A 19,844-nucleotide genomic window follows, 5' to 3' on the forward strand; every position below is an offset into this window, starting at 1 on the left:
ACCACTTGAACATTGCTGAGGGTCTCGGCAGACCACTTAATGATCTTTCCAAATGTTGTTTGTACCGCTAGCTAACTATTGTAAAGCACTTTGGATAAAAGCGCTATATTTTTAAAAAAAAACCTTAATAATTAACGTTTTTTTGTTCTACAAATAAAAGCACACCACTCATATTTTAATACCAGTAGTCTTACCTTTCTAATGCAATGGATATGCCCTCTCTCCCCCACTGCAGCAGCCCCTGAGGTGGGGCTGGGAAGGAGGGGGAGGGTCTGTCCCCTGCCACAGCACTGGGGCTGGGGAGTAGGGCCGTCTCTCCCTGGCAGCCAGCCACAGCCCTGAAGCTGGGGACAGTCACCTCCTCTGGCCACCGCAGAACTGCCTGTCCCAAATTCCCCCCCACCCACTCTTTTCACCTCACTGCCCCTTCCCACCTACCCCCTATTCCCCCAAAGCCACTACCTCACCTTATATGTGTATCTTCTCCAGGGTCCAGGCAAGGCATGGCTCCACTAATTAGGTGGATGGCCCTTCATTCTCTCAAGTGCAGCTGCCCAGGCATGCACCTCAGAGGGAACTATCCGCGGACCACCTGAATGGAGCTTGCGGACCACAGTGTGAAAAGCTCTGACTTAGCCTGTTTCTGTTTAATCAGAACTGTATTTAATTGTTGCTATTTAAAGACTTTAAAAGAAGTCAGAAGCTTCAGATCCATGTGGCTTTAAAAGAAGCATCTGGCTGGATCCTAGAAAGAGAATTTGTAAATAACCACAATAGCCTTGGCAAACAGAGAAGAGTCTTGTTAATAACAAAGTATCTGGCATTTTTTTAAAGAGAAGGAAACATGAGCTTTGTCCGGGGGGGATTAGAGTGATGGTGTGAAGAATGGGTTTTGGGGTAGCTCAAGTTTTGTGGTGGGTTGATGCGGGCCGGGAGTGGGGGAAGATGATGCTGTAAGAGAGGCCTGAGCTGTATGGTTTAGATGGGGGCAGTTTGAGTTCTATGGTAGATGAGAGCAAGAAGAGGCTCTTAAGGACCCTAAAGAGTCTTGGGAATTTAAAGCAGATGGTTAGCTGACAACAATAGAGCGTTACACTGTCTGCTCACTGTGGTGTCTGCAAAGAGAGGAGGATTGTTACCCTCAGCCTGTGATTTTGTTGCTGTCCATTCCAGACTTGGTGGTGATGTTGTCCCTCTGTGTCCCTAGTTTTATTCATCCATGTTTTGTTTTTCTCATTACTTACTAATGGAAAGTCCCTTTACATTTCAGCTACTGTGAGGTGATTTCTTACACGCTCCCTCCTATTCTGGACACATGAATAGAAAGTGTCTTTCAATTGCTCCTCTCACCCCATGGCTGCCACGCTCACCTCTCTGGATTTATACAGTGGTTTCTCACTCCATCTCTACCTCTTGTTTATGGTCCCTGAGTCTGTATTTGAGAGCAAGCCGTAGCCGTGTAGAGTGACAGACTGTTAACCTGCCAGTTCTGGGCAGGGATTTGTAAGCCTAGCTTCTTTTTCATCTGGTTATCCTACTGATCTGTCTAGTGGTGGCTCAGCCTTTGGTTTAGTGTCTTAAACATCAACTGGCAGTGGGTAAAATTGTTTGCTGTTGGTCTTGGGCAGGTGGGAGCAAGGCCCAGAGGCGGCAATGAGGGCTGGCCTGGCTCTTGGGGTGTACTGAGTTGAAGGACTGAGAGTGTGGGCATGAAAGGGGCAGAAGCGGAAGAGACAGTGGTGCCTGATGTCATGTGCAGTGTTAGGCATTGACCAGACCTGCTGCACCTGCAACAGGGATCATTCTAAGGCCTGGTCTACAGTATGCGATTATGTCGAATTTAGCTGCGTTAGATCGTCCGTCCACACAACCAACCAGGTTTTGTCGACTTAAAGGGCTCTTAAAACCGGTTTCTGTACTCCACCTCGGCAAGGGGAGTAGCGCTAAAATCAACATCGCTGGTCCAGATTTGAGGTACAGTGGACGCAATTCGACGGTATTGGCCTCTGGGAGCTGTCCCAGAATGCTCCATTGTGACTGCTCTGGACAACACTTTCAACTCAGATGCACTAGCCAGGTAGTCAGGAAAAGCCCCGGGAACTTTTGAATTTCATTTCCTGTTTGGCCAGCGTGACGAGCTCATCAGCATGGACGGAACGGGAGGTACTGGATCTGATCGCTGTATGGGGAGAAGAATCCGCCCAGGCAGAACTCCGTTCCAAGATGAAATCCCAATATATATGCCAAAATCTCCAAGGGCATGGATGGAACCCCAGGCTGGGCTGAGCGGGGCCAGCGCCCAGGACCCCAGCTGGCAGGAGCCGGTGGCCGGAACCCCAGACTAGCAGCAGGCTGAGCCGCTGAGCCCACTGCGGGTCTGGGGTTCTAGCTGCTTGCTCCGCTCAGCCCGCTGCTGGCCTGAGTGAACGGAACAAAAATCGGCATGCGTGCCGCCGGTTGCCAACCCCTGTTTTAAATGAATGCGATGAGAGGAGGCAGGATGAAATGCTGAGGCTAATGGGGGAGCAAACTGACATGCTCAGGTGTCTGGTGAAGCTTCAGGAAAGGCAGCAGGAGCACAGACCGCCGCTGCAGCCCCTGTGTAACTGCCTGCCCTCCTCCCCAAGTTCCATAGCCTCCTCACCCAGATGCCCAAGAACGCGGGGGTGTGGGAGAGGCTCCGGGCACCCAGCCACTCCACCCCAGAGGATTGCCCAAGCAACAGAAGGCTAGCATTCAATAAGTTTTGAAGTGCAGTGTGCCCTTATCCTTCCCTCCTCCCCTCATCCACCACCCCACCCAGTGCTTCCCTCCTCCCCCACCCCTCCCAGGCTACCTTGTGAGTTTTCCCCCTATTTGTGTGATGAATTAATAAAGAATGCATGATTTTGAAACAATAATGACTTTATTGCCTCTGCAAGCAGTGATCGAAGGGGGGAGGGCGGTTGGCTTACAGGAAAGTAGAGTGAACCAAGGGGGGCGGGTTTTCATCAAGGAGAAACAAATAGAACGGTCACACCGTAGCCTGGCCAGTCATGAAACTGGTTTTCAAAGCTTCTCTGATGCACAGCGCGCCCTGCTGTGCTCTTCTAATTGCCCTGGTATCTGGCTGTGCATAACCAGCCACCGGGCGATTTTCCTCAACCTCCCACCCCACCTTAAACGTCTCCCCCTTACTCTCACAGATATAGTGGAGCACACAGCAAGCAGGAATAATAATTGGAATATTGGTTTCGCTGACTTTTCCTTTCACTTTTTAACCATGGTCCTTGTATGATTCTTACAGAGAGTAAGAGATGGGGAGAAGGGAGGTAAAGAAAGTGGGGGAAGGGGACAGAGGGGAAAAGGGAATGGGAAACCACCTGAAGCTTCTTGTATAGCACTAGGGGCTCAGAGTGAAACTTCCCTAGGAGTGGAGGGCTCTCAACCTGCCCCTGCTGAATCCTTGGTCTAGGACTTGCTATGACAATGTCCAGCTCTTTGAGACCTAACTCTTTCTGCCGCCCCTGAGACTGGGGATTGCGATTCCTGCCCCCTACTGCAGGCTTTAGATCCTGCTCTGCTGTCCTCTGATCACTGCTACACCATCCCCAGCGGCTTCTCGCAATGAACAGCTGCTGGGTCTGTGCTTTGAGAGAAGTCTGCGTCCATGTCCTCATCACTATCGTGATCGCGCTATCGTCTCCTCCTTGCCTGCTTTTGCAGCTTCTGCACATACTGCAGGATAATGCATGAGGTGTTTCCAATGCTCACAATTGCAGCAGTGATCTGAGCAGGCTCCATGCTTGCAATGCTATGGCATCTGTGCGGGCAATCCAGGAAAAGGACGCAAAATGATTGTCTGCCGTTCCTTTCACGGAGGGAGAGAGGGAGGGGTGACTGACGACGTGTACCCAGAACCACCCGTGACAATGTTTTTGCCCCATCAGGCATTGGGAGCTCAACCCAGAATTCCAATGGGCAGCAGAGACTGCGGGAACTGTGGGATAGCTACCCACAGTGCACCGCTCCAAAAGTCGACGCTAGCCACGGTACCGTGGATGCATTCCGACAACTTAATGTACTTAGTGGGGACACACACAATCGACTGTATAAAATCGCTTCCTAAAAATCGACTTCTATAAAATTGACCTAATTTCGTAGTGTAGACGTACCCCTTCCTAGGGAGTTTCCCCTTCCTAGGGAGCACTGTAGTATTGGGGTTTGGCAGCCCAGAAGCGGAGCGCAGAGGTGAAAGCTGGCTGAGGGGTGAGATGGGGAAGAGTGGGGCTTAGAGAGGATGAGAAGTGGGTCGCTAAAGGGGAGGGAGGTGGGATTGGTGAAAGCTTCCTGCATTTCTCCCCAAGCTCACCAAGGGGCTCACTCCCACCCTCATCACAACAACCCACATAGGCATGGCTTCCCCTCACCCCAGCCCTCCTCTGGGCTCTCTCCTACATGCTTCACTAACCCCCTTGCTCCAGCTCTCCCCCAACCCCTTGCTTCTGGGGTAAATGAGGAACAGGGCTCCTGCTTCCCCTACACCTGCACTCTAGGCTGGGGCAGAGACCCTGTGGTGGAATGGGGAGAACCCAATAGGGGGGTTGAGAGAGCACATGAGGGGGGCAGTGGGGTAGGGCAGACTGGTGTAACCATAGTACAGGTGGGAGAGGTCAGGAGAGCAGGGGGGTGCTGGGGGGTAGGGCAAGCTGTGGTAACCCTGGCCTGGGTGAAAGAGGACAGGGGGCCAGTAGGGTGCTGGGGGGGCAGGACAGGCTGGGGTAACCCTGACCCAGGTATGGATGGTGGTGGTGGGGGGGGGAACAGTGGGGTCCTTGGGAGCAGGGCAGACTGGGATATCCCTGGCCCAAGTGGGAGAGGTCAGGAGGCAATGAGGTGCTGGGGGGGCAGGACAGGCTGTGGTATCCCTGGCCCAAGTGGGTGGGGGGCCTTGGGGAGCAGTGGCATGTTTGGGGGCAGAGCAAGATGGGGTATCCCTGGCCCAGGTGGGGGGAGGTGCTGGGGCAGTGGGGCAGAGCAAGCCGGGGTATCCCTGGCCCAGGTGGGGGGAGGTGCTGGGGCAGTGGGGTGCTGGGGGAGGGGGGCAGAGCAAGCCGGGGTATCCCTGGCCCAGGTGGGGGGAGGTGCTGGGGCAGTGGGGTGCTGGGGGAGGGGGGCAGAGCAAGCCGGGGTATCCCTGGCCCAGGTGGGGGGGGGGTGCTCGGGGAGCAGACCAGGCTGGCCCGGGTGGGGGAGGGGCATGGAGGCCGGCTGCGCACCCCGCCCCCTGCGGGACCAGCCTGGAACGTCAGGGATCTTCACGCGAGGGGGCGGGGCACGGCGCCCGCGGCTGGTGACGATTCCCGAGGGGGCGGGGACACTCTGCGGGGCCGCGCGGGCTCATGAATATTACCCGCCCTGCCCTGCTGAATATGGATGAGGTGGGCGGCGCCGCGGCCTAACGCTCCGCTCCAGTCCCTGCCAAGGCTGAGAAGATGGCGGCGGCGGCGGCGGCGGCGGGCCCTGGCGGCCGGGCCGCGGCCCCGGGACGGCGGGGCCGGCGGCGGCGGGCGCCGGCCGAGGAGGAGGCGGCGGCGGCGGTGCGGGCGGAGTGCCCGCTGTGCCGGGAGGCGCTGGTGGAGGCGGTGACGCCGCCCTGCCGCCACTCGCTCTGCCGCTCCTGCTTCCAGCGCTGCCTGCAGGGCCCGGGCCTCTGCTGCCCGCTCTGCCGCAGCCGCCTCTCCACCTGGGCCCGCCGGCAGCAGAGCGGGGCCGCCGCCGCGGGAGGAGGCGGGGAGCAGCGAGCGCCGGACGAAGGTGCGGCCGCCTCCGGAACCTCGCCTCAGCCGGGGGGGGGGGGGGGGGGTTACATGCCCTGAGTGCGCGGGGCTCAGCCGGGGGGAGGGGCGCTGGGCTATGGGACCCCCCCCCCCCCGGGATCGGTGACACACAGTGCGGTGGGGGGGAGGGTTACATGCCCTGAGTGCGCGGGGCTCAGCCGGGAGGAGGGGCGCTGGGCTATGGGACCCCCCCGGATCGGTGACACACAGTGCGGTGGGGGGGTTACATGCCCTGAGTGCGCGGGGCTCAGCCGGGGGGAGGGGCGCTGGGCTATGGGACCCCCCCGGATCGGTGACACACAGTGCGGGGGGTGGGGGGTTACATGCCCTGAGTGCGCGGGGCTCAGCCGGGGGGAGGGGCGCTGGGCTATGGGACCCCCCCGGATCGGTGACACACAGTGCGGGGGGTGGGGGGTTACATGCCCTGAGTGCGCGGGGCTCAGCCGGGGGGAGGGGCGCTGGGCTATGGGACCCCCCCCCGGGATCGGTGACACACAGTGCGGGGGGTGGGGGGTTACATACCCTGAGTGCGTGGGGCTCAGCCGGGGGGAGGGGCGCTGGGCTATGGGACCCCCCCCGGGATCGGTGACACACAGTGCGGTGGTGGGGGGGGTTACATGCCCTGAGTGCGCGGGGCTCAGCCGGGGGGAGGGGCGCTGGGCTATGGGACCCCCCCCCGGGATCGGTGACACACAGTGTGGTGGGGGGGGGTTACATGCCCTGAGTGCGCGGGGCTCAGCCGGGGGGAGGGGCGCTGGGCTATGGGACCCCCCCGCGGGATCGGTGACACACAGTGCGGTGGGGGGGGGGGAGTTACATGCCCTGAGTGCGCGGGGCTCAGCCGGGGGGAGGGGCGCTGGGCTATGGGACCCCCCCCGGGATCGGTGACACACAGTGCGGGGGGGGGGCGGGAGTTACATGCCCTGAGTGCGCGGGGCTCAGCCGGGGGGAGGGGCGCTGGGCTATGGGACCCCCCCCCGGGATCGGTGACACACAGTGCGGTGGGGGGGTTACATGCCCTGAGTGCGCGGGACTCAGTCGGGGGGAGGGGCGCTGGGCTATGGGACCCCCCCCGGGATCGGTGACACACAGTGCAGGGGGGTTACATGCCCTGAGTGCGCGGGGCTCAGCCGGGGGGGCGGCGCGCTGGGCTATGGGACCCCCCCGGGATCGGTGACACACAGTGCGGGGGGTGGGGGTTTACATGCCCTGAGTGCGCGGGGCTCAGCTGGGGGGAGGGGCACTGGGATATGGGACCCCCCCCCCATGGGATCGGTGACACACAGTGCGGTGGGGGGGGGTTACATGCCCTGAGTGCGTGGGGCTCAGCATTGGGGGAGTGGTGCTGGGCTGTGGAGTGGCACCCCTAGGATCAGTGACACATTGGGATGCAGGGGTTACATGCACTGAGTGCATGGGACTCAGCCTGGGGCAGGGTGCTAGGCTGTGGAGGGTGTGTCCCCCCAGGATCAGTGACACAGTGGGGTGTGGGGGTTACATGTATTGAGTATTGTAGGGCTGAGTCCAGGGGGCTGTGAAGGGGCTATTTTCACCACGATCACACAGTGGGGGATGAGGGGATTACATGCACTAAATCTCCTGGGGCTCAGCTCATTTCTTAGTGTGGTGGCACTCAGCTCATGGGGGACACTGGGTTCTTTCCCCCTCTATGATATTCTGCTGCTGAATGGAGGTATAGGAAAGGGGCTGGAGTGACTGAGTTTTGGGCTCAGTATAGAGATATGCTCAGATTGTGCAGATTCTGCACAGCCTTTCAAAATTATTCTAGCCTTCATAGCTGCATAGTGAACTTTCCAAATAAATAATCGATAAAAGGCTGTCTGCCTCAGTCTACAGAAAGCCTGAAACATTGACTCAGTGATGTGTGAACTCTCTTGCCCCCATCCTTCTAATTTGGGTGGATTAAGACCTTGTTGTCATAATGTATTGTGATTGTTTTCTTGGTGTTAGCATTGCCTCCTTGTTACTGCTTCTCAGCCTAAGTCATGCCATTGTCCGATAGGACTGACTTTCTAAAAATGGTAGGTCTGCATTGAGGGAGGATATGTTATCCAGGGTTACGTATCCTGTCACATCAGTAATTAACCATTACGCTGAAGGCCACACAAGCTTTCAGTAAACTAGAACGGATTGCAAACTCTAACATACAGCTTCTTGCATCTCATCTTGAAGCTGGTCGCTTTACAGGAGCTGGTAACTTCTTAGACTGTCTGGGTTGGCCATGCAACTGTAGTCAAGAGACAAGATCAAATAAAAAACTCAGTTTTTCTTGAGCTGACTTGCTCATGTTAGAATAACTTCTTAAAATGGTGAATTGAAAGAGTAGAGGGAAAGGTGGCATTGCCACTTCTCTCATTTCTACATTTAACTACATCATATAGTTAATCGGTTATACCTGTGTCCTCTAAATAGGTAATCAGTTCTTCACTTTATTTGTGTGCGTCATACCAACATGGAAGAGAAAAACATGAATTGCTAACGCACTGTGATTCGAATACCACAGACATTGACAGGTGGGCTCTGGGTCAAGGGGAGTACCTAGAATTACTTTAACTCCTTGAAATTGACTGGACTCCTGTTGACAAGAACAGCTGGACTAGGTCAGACCAATGGGCCATCTAGCCCAGTATACTGTCTCTGACAGTGGCAGATGCTTCAGAGGGAATGAACAGAACAGGGCAATTTCGAGTGATCCATTCTCTGTGGCCCAGGCCCAGCTTCTCGCAGTTGGGAGTTTAGGGATACCCAAGGCATGAGGTGGTGTTCCTGTCAGTCTTGGCTAATAGCCTGTAACGGATCTGTCCTCCATGAATTTATCTAGTTCTTTTTTGAACCCAGTTATGAGGTTCTTTTAAATAGAAAAGTTGGTGTCAACTATAGGTATCATTTATAATGCTTGAGCTGCATTTGCCCTCATGCTGTACTTTTTTTTACCCATCACCCTAAATGTTGTTTGACTGGGGTGTGTGCTGAGGGGAACCAGAGCAAAAAAAAAACTAGATGGAAGGTCCTTAAGCACCCTAACGCAGGTTACTTTATGAATGTAAGCAGGCAGTAGACAGAGACTAGTGGTTCTTACTGTTGAAGTGAATGCAGGGTTATTGTGTGAGATATTGATAAGTGATATCTCAAGACAAAATACTTTAGAATTAGGCTTGTAAGTACATGGCAGTTCCCTTAAACCAACTTTATTACAATGTTGAGCTTTTAATCAGTTTCTCTGTAGTGAGTTGTAATAGGTCTGTTCTTAGGGGAGAAGAGTGAAAGGAAATAAAATAACTACTGTATTAAAATATCTTTTGGCTGTTTTAGTCAACAAATAGTGACAACATGAATTTATTTTAGAAAAGTCAATGAAAGGCAGACTGAGGTCTCGGGATGGTGGATAAAGTATTATTCCTCTTCTCTGTATATGCTTAGCTTCAGATTAATAGTGCAAAGTCTTTAAAACTCATTACCATAATTTTGGGTGTAGGAATTGAAAATTTTCCTATAGACTGAGATGGCAGATTGGGAATTATTTTGTAACTGACAAAATATATAGTCCAGAAGTAAATGATTACTGAGGTATTTTCTTTGGCATCAGGTTAGTCAGCTGGTAAAAGTAAGGTCAGTTCATCTGTATGGTGTTAGGAAAAGAGAAAAGTTTTGTGCCAAAGGGAGTCTCTTCTTGGCAAAATATTTACTAGCACTAAATTCATCACTTCTTTTGGCTGATTCCTTGTCTATCTGTAAAGCAGGCAACACAGTTGAGGGAACACTCACTACAAACAACTTTCTTCTAAAAGTTGTAGCTATAACACTTGATCATTTAAAAAATTAACTCTTCACCACTCATGCTTTTTCATTAGCCATGCACCATTAATACTGATGTTTACCCTCTGGAGACTGGACAGTGTAAACAGATTACAGATTAGCTAGTTTCACTTTCTCATTCTCAAACATTAACATAAGGTTTGTCTTCATTGCAGCAGTTATTTTGAGTTAGTATGCTCTGCTGTGAAACAACATACGACAAGTGATTGCTAATCCATTCATTCTGCTAATCCAGTTGATGAGTTTTGCTAACTCTAGTTGTAGCCTGTAGCTGCGTATCTCCACTGCTTGAGCATCAGCAGTAGAGCTTCAGTCCATGTCCCCTGAGTTAAAGGCGTGGACGAACCTGTAGACTGTTCTTAAATCTCTTCTACCCTCCCCCTCCCACCCCCACCCCCGCCCTTTAAAAGATAAGTAAATTGTTAGCTGTCTTGGTTGTGTAGAAAACATTCAAAATGAAACCCAAGAGTAGTTGTTGCAGTGTTGTCTGCAATGTACCTGAAAGGGTAGCTCTGAGGTGTGAACTGCCCTCTGCCTTGCAGTGGGTGTTAACTCAGTGATATGTCAATATTGTTAGAGTAGATTGTGTAGATCTTCATAATATGATATTCCACCTTGAGTGTCTACTGATACAAACTAACACGGCTACCACTATCAGCAAAAACAAACACGGCTATCACTCTTAAACCATTTAAAATAATGACAGCTTTCAGAGTAACAGCCATGTTAGTCTGTATTCGCAAAAAGAAAAGGAGTATTTGTGGCACCTTAAGAGACTAACCAATTTATTTGAGCATAAGCTTTCGTGAGCTACAGCTCACTTCATAAGTGAGCTGTAGCTTTCTTTTCTTTTTATTTAAAATAATGTAGACAGGACTTTGGGGTGGGATTCACGAGGGAAACTAAGTGCCTAACTGCCACTTTAGATGCCTACATCCAAAATTTAGATTTTCATAACTCCTGCTCAGCTGCTGCCTAACCTGGTAGGTGACTAAATTCCCATGGTGCCTAAATTTCTGCTACTGGGAATGTACACAGCCACCTCAGTCCTGAAATTCCTGAGCACTCCATGCTGAACTCAAGCCTAAGCCTCTGTAGGATTCACAAAGTAGGATCAGGTCCTACAGGCAAGAGGCAGTAGATGTGATCTGAGGCCATGTCATGGTATGTCTACCAGATTGAGTCCTGCACAAAACACAGGAGAAGGAGATAATGCTCCCCTGAGGATGAGGAGCAATTGTTCCATGAAAAATATTCACCCACAGGTGATACGGTGCTCCTATCATTTTTCTGTGTAAGTTCATTTGAGAGCATAGTGATTGACTGGTTTCAGTCATGTTATTATTGGGGCATTTAGTGTGCTGGCTGAGGTATACCACATGTTGTGATAGATATGAGTAGGACCCATGGATTTGAAAGGTGTGTTGGGGGGATATTGACCACTGTAGCCCTGGAATTTTGTCTGCAGGTTTTGCATCAGTTGTAGCAGGGCCTAGTGCCACTGTGAACTGGTGGGTCCTGATCTGTGGGGAGCTTGCTTCTGATGATGAGATTTGGGGCATTGTTTTTAGGCCAGAAGAGGGGGTTCAGGAAAGATGTCTTTCAGGATGGAGTCCTCATTGATGATACCTTGTATGGATTCCAGTGTGGGGTGGTATGTGACCATTAAGGGTGTGCAGTCAGAGGGTTTTGTTTTGGGTTTTTTTTTTTTCCCATATTGAAGCAGCTTCTCTCTGGATATTTAGGTAGCCCGTTCCATGGTGCAATCTATTTCTCTGGTGGAGTGTCCTTGTTTGATGAAGTCAGTTTTAAGTGTGTTAAGGTGTGTGTACCAGACTTTCTCCATGGATCATATCCTGTGGTATCCGAGTGCCTGGCTGTAGATAACTGATTTCTTGGTGTGTTTGGGGTGGTGAATGTGAGCAGGTCTGCACTTAAAACACTGCATTGATGCAGTTGCACTGATGCAGCTGTAGCGCTTTAGGGAAGACGCTGTACGCCAGTGGGAGCTCTCCTGTCAGCGTAATTAATCCACCTCCGCAAGAGGCAGTAGCTATGTCAGCGGGAGAGCTTCTCTTGCCGACGTAGCGCTGTCTACACCGTGCTTAGGTCAATATAACTACATCGCTCGGGGTATGAATTTTTCACACCTCTGAGCGACATAGTTGTACTGAAATAATTCTGTACTGTAGACCTGGCCTGTGTCTGTGAAGATAAATATGGTGATCCATGGGTTTCTTGTATATAGTCTGTAGGGTTCCATTGTTGAATCTGATGATAGCATCCAGGAGGCTCATGCTGGTGAGGGAGTGTTCTGTTGTTGAAACTAAAACTAAGTTTTGTAGAATCCCTTTTAACAAAACTTAATTTTGGGCATGTACTAAAATAAAATAGAACTTTTACCATTAGACAAAGAAGATAAATTCCTTAAGAGTCTGGCGGAGGGAATGGGAGTGCATAACCCAAGGCTGACTGTCAACAGAAGAAATCCAGACACAAAGCCCTCTGCACAGTAAAATATATGAGGATCATGTCAGTTTCACTGTGCTTCTGCTTTTGTGAGAGCACTGATGGTGGCAGTGGGGATGGCGGCAAAGAAACATATGATCCTGTGTAAGAAGGGAGACAAGTGAGAGGCAAAAACACAGATCTTGTCTATGCTGGGCAAGTGCATCCTGTTAGAAAGTGTGTTAATAAGAATGATGTTAAACACAGTTTTGCCCTTAGTGTCCTTGTATAGACTAGAAAAATAGGTAGCTTGAAAACATTTTACCTCAACTACCCTGTCCAGTTAATGTGCTTTAAACATGAATGGTCTTGTTCATACAAAGGCCAAATAATAGTTAATATTTGATTTGTTAGTATGGCTTCTGTCTACCGCAGTGCTTTTCAACCTAGGGGTCTGCAGATTGTCTTAAGGCTCTTCAAAAGGTTGTCATTACCATAGAACAGTGGTTTTCAACCTGTGGTCCATGGACCCCTGAATGGCTACGCAGGTGGTGTCAGAGAGAAGGCTTTGGATTCTTTGACCATGGGATGGTGTTCCAAGAAGGAGGAATGCTAGGCAGAGACGGGCTCCACCTAATGAAGAGAGGGAAAAGCATCTTCGCAAGCAGGCTGGCTAAACTAGTGAGGAGGGCTTTAAACTAGGTTCACCGGGGGAAGGAGATCAAAGCCCTGAGGTAAGTGGGGATGTGGGATACCAGGAGGAAACACGAGCAGGAGAGTGTGAGAGGGGAGGGCTCCTGCCTCATACTGAGAAAGAGGGACGATCAGCAAGTTATCTCAAGTGCCTATATGAAAATGCAAGAAGCCTGGGAAACAAGCAGGGAGAACTGGAAGTCCTGGCACGGTCAAGGAATTATGATGTAATTGAAATAACAGATACTTGGTGGGATAACTCACATGACTGGAGTACTGTCATGGATGGATATAAACTGTTAAGGAAGGACAGGCAGGACAGAAAAGGTGGGGGAGTTGCACTGTATGTAAGGGAGCAGTACGAATGCTCAGAGCTCCAGTATGAAACTGCAGAAAAACCTGAGTCTCTGGATTAAATTTAGAAGTGTGAGCAACAAAGGTGATGTCGTGGTGGGAGTCTGCTATAGACCACCGGACCAGGGGGATGAAGTGGACGAGGCTTTTTTCTGGCAACTCACGGAAGTTACTAGATCGCAGGCCCTGGTTCTCATGGGAGACTTCAGTCACCCTGATATCTGCTGGGAGAGCAATACAGCGGTGCACAGACAATCCAGGAAGTTTTTGGAAAGTGTAGGGGACAATTTCCTGGTGCAAGTGCTGGAGGAACCAACTAGGGGCAGAGCTCTTCTTGACCTGCTGCTCACAAACCGGGAAGAATTAGTAGGGGAAGCAAAAGTGGATGGGAACCTGGGAGGCAGTGACCATGAGATGGTCGAATTCAGGATCCTGACACAAGGAAGAAAGGAGAGCAGCAGAATACGGACCCTGGACTTCAGAAAAGCAGACTTTGACTCCCTCAGGGAACTGATGGGAGAATAACATGAGGGGGAAAGGAGTCCAGGAGAGCTGGCTGTATTTTAAAGAATCCTTATTGAGGTTACAGGGAGAAACCATCCTGATGTGTAGAAAGAATAGTAAATATGGCAGGCAACCAGCTTGGCTAAACAGTGAAATCTTTGTTTATCTTAAACACAAAAAAGAAGCTTACAAGAAGTGGAAGATTGGACAAATGACCAGGGAAGAGTATAAAAATATTGCTCAGGCATGCAGGAGTGAAATCAGGAAGGCCGAATCACACCTGGAGTTGCAGCTAGCAAGAGATGTTCAGAGTAACAAGAAGGGTTTCTTCAGGTATGTTAGCAACAAGAAGAAAGTCAAGGAAAGTGTGGGCCCCTTACTGAATGAGGGAGGCAACCTAGTGACAGAGGATGTGGAAAAAGCTAATGTACACAATGCTTTTTTTGCCTCTGTCTTCACGAACAAGGTCAGCTCCCAGACTACTGCACTGGGCAGCACAGCATGGGGAGGAGGTGACCAGCCCTCTGTGGAGACAGAAGTGGTTCGGGACTATTTAGAAAAGCTGGATGTCCACAAATCCATGGGGCCGGATGTGCTGCATCTGAGAGTGCTAAAGAAGTTGGCGACTGTGATTGCAGAGCCATTGGCCGTTATCTTTGAAAACTCATGGCGATCAGGGGAGGACCCGGACAACTGGAAAAAGGCTAATGTAGTGCCCACCTTTTAAAAAAGGGAAGGAGGAGGATCCGGGGAACTACAGGCCAGTCTGCCTCACCTCAGTCCCTGGAAAAATCATGGAGCAGGTCCTCAAGGAATCAATTCTGAAGCACCTAGAGGAGAGGAAAGTGATCAGGAACAGTCAGCATGGATTCACCAAGGGCAAGTCATGCCTGACTAATCTAATTGCCTTCGATGACGAGATAACTGGCTCTGTGGATGAGGGGAAAGCAGTGGACATGTTGTTCTTTGACTTTAGCAAAGCTTTTGACATGGTCTTCCACGGTATTCTTGCCAGCAAGTTAAAGAAGTTTGGGCTGGATGAATGGACTATAAGGTGGATAGAAAGCTGGGTAGTGATCAATGGCTCCATGTCTAGTTGGCAGCCAGTATCAAGTGGAGTGCCCCAAGGGTCGGTCCTGGGGCCGGTTTTGTTCAATATCTTCATTAATGATCTGGAGGATGGCGTGGATTGTACCCTCAGCAAGTTTGCAGATGACACTAAACTGGGAGGAGAGGTAGATACGCTGGAGGGTAGGGATAGGATACAGAGGGGCCTAGACAAATTAGAGAAATGGGCCAAAAGAAATCTGGTGAGGTTCAACAAGGACAAATGCAGAGTCCTGCATTTAGGATGGAAGAAACCCATGCACTGCTACAGACTAGGGACCGAATGGCTAGGCAGCAGTTCTGCAGAAAAGGACCTAGGGGTTACAGTGGATAAGAATCTGGATATGAGTCAATAGTGTGCCCTTGTTGCCAAGAATGCTAACGGCATTTTGGGCTGTATAAGTAGGGGCATTGCCAGCAGATTGAGGGACGTGATCGTTCCCCTCTATTCGACATTGGTGAGGCCTCATCTGGAGTACTGTGTCCAGTTTTGGGCCCCACACTACAAGAAGGATGTGAAAAAATTGGAAAACGTCCAGCGGAGGGCAACAAAAATGATTAGGGGATTGGAACACATGAGTTATGAGGAGAGGCTGAGGGAACTGGGATTGTTTAGTCTGCGGAAGAGAAGAATGAGGGGGGATTTGATAGCTGCTTTCAACTACCTGAAAGGGGGTTCCAAAGAGGATGGATCGAGACTGTTCTCAGTGGTAGCAGATGACAGAACGAGGAGTAATGGTCTCAAGTTGCAGTGGGGGAGGTTTAGGTTGGATATTAGAAAAAGCTTTTTCACTAGAAGGGTGGTGAAGTACTGGAATGCGTTACCTAGGGAGGTGGTGGAATCTCCTTCTTTTGAAGTTTTTAAGGTCAGGCTTGACAAAGCCCTGGCTGGGCTGATTTAATTGGGGATCGGTCCCGCTTTGAGCAGGGAGTTGGACTAGATGACCTCCTGAGGTCCCTTCCAGCCCTGGTATTCTATGATCCACAGACTATGCCTAAGATTTCCAAAGGGGTCCGCAGCTCCATTTGAAATTTTTTAGGGGGTCTGCAAATGAAAAAAGGTTGAAAACCACTGCTCTAAACGGTCCATTTCCCAGGATAGACAAGGACCCAGTGGGAGAAACAGCTCAAACAATGACAGGTTTCAGAGTAACAGCCGTGTTAGTCTGTATTCGTAAAAAGAAAAGGAGTACTTGTGGCACCTTAGAGACTAACCAGTTTATTTGAGCATGAGCTTTCGTGAGCTACAGCTCACTTCATCGGATGCATAGCATATCGTGGAAACTGCAGAAGACATTATATACACACAGAGACCATGAAGTTTTGTTTCATGGTCTCTGTGTGTATATAATGTCTTCTGCAGTTTCCACGATATGCTATGCATCCGATGAAGTGAGCTGTAGCTCACGAAAGCTCATGCTCAAATAAACTGGTTAGTCTCTAAGGTGCCACAAGTACTCCTTTTCTTTTTAGCTCAAACAATGTGAAGCGGGGGATAGAACCATAGTAAAGGGGTAGGAGACTGACAGAAGGAGGGAGTTGCTGTACGAGTGGCAATGACTCCTTGCTGAAGACAGCATTTGGTGCCTCATTCTGTTGACCAGCAGAGATTGGGACAGCTGAAGCTAGAACAATTAGCAGCAAAAATGTATGAGAATGAAAATAGTTATCTATAACTCAAACTACAGTTTTAGCCATCCACCCCCCCCCCCCCCCCACACACACACTAAATTAAACCCCTTCCTTTCCCTCTCCACACAAGCACTTGAGAATTGCTCAGGGCTCTGTGTGTCTTTTATAAGGTGGGGGCCTATTTTATTCCCACTGCATTCAAACAATGAAACAAAGCCGCTCTAGGTAGGAGGAATATCTCTTTACAAATTGAAGCTTACCCCCAGTTCTAGTAGGCCTTCATGAATCTGGCAGCTAGTTTGTATTCAGTGCATTGCTGTCATTCATAAAATGGCTTGTTAATTATGAAAGAGCTTCAAGAAGCAGGACGTTTGTGACTTCCCTGTCCTAGCATGGGGGTAATTGAATTGGGGAAATCTTTCTCACTCTCTGCTAGCCATAACATGCAGAGATAATGTCATTATGCTGTCTAATATTTGCCATAGTAAAAATGAATAACAATAATTTAGATACAGTTTAGGCCTGCATCTAGCATTGCAATTTAAGGGGACTTGTTGTTAACTCACTGGTAATAATGCAAATATTAAATTATGTGGCAGCACCCTAATGCCCCAGTGAGGATTGAGGCCCCTTTATGTGAGATGCTGTACCCACACATAAAACAAGGTCCCTACCCTGAAGAATTTATAATCTAAAAACACAAGCCAGACAAATCCTAATACGCAGATGTGAGCAAAACATAAAGGTACTAATCTTATTAGTTACATTTGTTTCCCCCATGAATCATCCCTTCTACCATCATCTCCCTAATTAACTATAGGAACAGATTACCAAGGCATGTGGTAAATTCTTCAGCACTTGCAGTCTTTAAATGGAGATAGGAAGTCTTTCTAAAATGCATGATCTTGTTAAGCTGCAAGTTATTAGGCTGGAAGCAGGAACCACTAAGTGAAATTCTATGGTTCATGTTTTGCAGGAGGTCGGAGTAGATTATTTGTATTTCAGTAGCACCTGTGAACCCTACGTAGAGACCAGGACCCCACTCTGCCCCCCACTGTACAAACACAGAACAAAGAGACATAGTACCTGCCACAAAGAGTTTGCAATCAGAAAACAGACAACAGGTGGATACTGACACATGGGGCAGTAGAAGGAAACAATGAGACAGTATTGGTCAGCATGATAGGCAGCAGTCTCACCATACTTGCTGCCTAGCTATTATTAAGTTTTAGCAGGCCGATGATTTTGGAGATTATTACAAAGTCCCATTTGGCCTTGAAATATATGAATCCTTCTGTTTGGATGCCTCGGCTAATATGCTCCTCCACTGCTGACTCAAAGTGCTTCCGCTTTATATTATATTGTATTTTAATGCTTGCCTTTTGCCTCACCTTTCTGTATGTCTCCTTCCCAAGTCTGTTTCAGCCCTAATCCGCATCTACACCTTCCCTTATTCCTCTTTTGTGCATTTTCAGTATACTTCACAGTTTTGCTGCCAGGGATTCTGAAAGCATCCTATGTCTCTGATGGCCTGCTTCCTCTGTCCCAGTGCTGCTCTGGTTGCTGCTGCTCAGGTCTGACTCCTGGGAATTAGTATATTCTACTGCCTACATGTTTTGGGACGGCTGTGGGGATATTATATCACGTAAATTGTCCAAACCTTAAGATAATGTTAGTGTTTGCTAAGGTTTGAGAAATGAATTCCACTCTCGAAGACAATCCTTACTATCATAGGGATGGAAAAGACTTACTAGATCATCTAGTCTCTCTCTTTCTGGCATTGCAGGATTCTTCCCTGCAGTGCATTCTCTAGTGCTTTGCCCAGTCTAGTTAAATAATGGAATTTCCACCACTCTCTTTGAGAGAGCAGACTACTTACTAGATCTCACTTTCAGGAAGAAATTACTGCTCTTTTTTTTTTTTTTTTTTTTTTTTTTTTTTTTTTTTTTTTTTCAGCCTAAATTTTCTTAATTTCTGTCCTTAGCTTCTAGTTATATTCCTTGGATTGTTCTAAGGAATTCCTTTCGCTACTCAATGTTCACATCCTTAAATCTTTTGAAGGTTGTGAAAAACTTCTTCTTTTTCTGAAGATAAAAGAATAAATAGGTTTTATCAGGGCTTCCTTCCTTCCTGCCCCCATTTCTGCACCTCTGTATCACTGAAATATTTACATAAACATAATTTATATTTAAAAGCACTAGCCTCTGTCTGTGAATGAAAACATTTTCTACTTTAAAATGTAAAAAGGGAAGCAGGGAGACCCTCAAAGTTTTTATGATGTCTACCAGGAAACCAAGAGTGACAGTGGTCTGAGGGCTTGTCTACACTGGCACTTTACAGCGCTGCAAGTTTCTCGCTCAGGGGTGTGAAAAAACACTCCCCCCCCCCCCCAACCCACCCCGAGCACTGCAAGTTTCAGCACTGTAAAGTGCCAGTGTAGACAGTGCATCAGCGCTGGGAGCTATTCCCCTACTGGAGGTAGGTTTTTTTTTTATAGTGCTGGGAGAGCTCTAATGTTGCTGGTGAAGACATGCTCTAAATGCTCAAAGAGAGAGGAGCGTGCCCAGGGAGCGGGATTAACTGAGTGGATGAAGTTATGAACTTGTAAGATGGAATTGGTTTAGCAGAATGTAGGAGCTTCTGGAAGATGAACAGGGCATCTGATGATGTTTCCATATAAAGCTAGCTAGTTCATCTTATTTTTCAGTCTTCACATTTTTGAATGTACTAGGTGTCTGTTTCTCATTCTAACTCTAATAAATGTGAAAGCTGCTGATCAATACCAAACAAGCGACTGGTGACCACCAAATGTGTGTGTGAATTTATCTGACTCAACATACCAAAAGTTGAAAAGTGATAGGTTATGAGTGATTGAACAGACTGAAGTTACAAAAACTGAATTATTCTGAAGTAAAATCTCAGTGTTAAGTAACAAGATAGAAAGTATGTACAGTCATCTCAATTAGTGCAGAAAATCTGTGTATTTGGCTTCTTCCAGGTCAAATATGCTATTGAATGAAACTTTGTTGAAATAAAAGTGCAGATCATTGAGTTTGATCCCATATACTTTTGATTCTATCATAGCCATCAAAGTGTTACCACAATGATAGTTAAGTCCTCATTCCAGCTCTTCTGGCAGCTCTCAGACATCAGTTTGATTCAGAAGCAGTTTCTGCTGGTTCCCTCTTATCTTTGCCACTGCTTGTGTAAACAGAAATCAGGGATTGTAGTAAAACAACTGAAAGGCAATTTCTTGAACTTTTAGGCCAACTACATTGACATTAACATAGCACAGACTAAGTGAGAATTTAAAGAAACATGTGAAGGACATCATCCTGGATACACATCCAGACAGATTTAAACTTCCACTGCCCCATACTGAAAGTGAGGGAATAAAGGAAAAATTAAAGAAGTTAAAGAATCAGTATTGACAGTAATGCAAGATGATTG

General features: G+C 49.0%; 1 protein-coding gene across 1 annotated transcript in view; it reads left to right on the forward strand.

The window, feature by feature from the left end:
• Positions 1–5,474: 5,474 nt before the first annotated feature.
• RNF169 (ring finger protein 169) overlaps positions 5,475–19,844 on the forward strand; it is a 49,981-nt gene continuing 35,611 nt past the window's right edge. The window contains exon 1 of the mRNA XM_037889827.1: positions 5,475–5,796. Within this exon, the coding sequence (XP_037745755.1) occupies positions 5,475–5,796 (322 nt within the window). The remainder of the gene's footprint in view (positions 5,797–19,844) is intronic.

Source organism: Chelonia mydas, chromosome 1, assembly GCF_015237465.2.
Source record: "Chelonia mydas isolate rCheMyd1 chromosome 1, rCheMyd1.pri.v2, whole genome shotgun sequence".
NCBI lineage: Eukaryota > Metazoa > Chordata > Testudines > Cheloniidae > Chelonia > Chelonia mydas.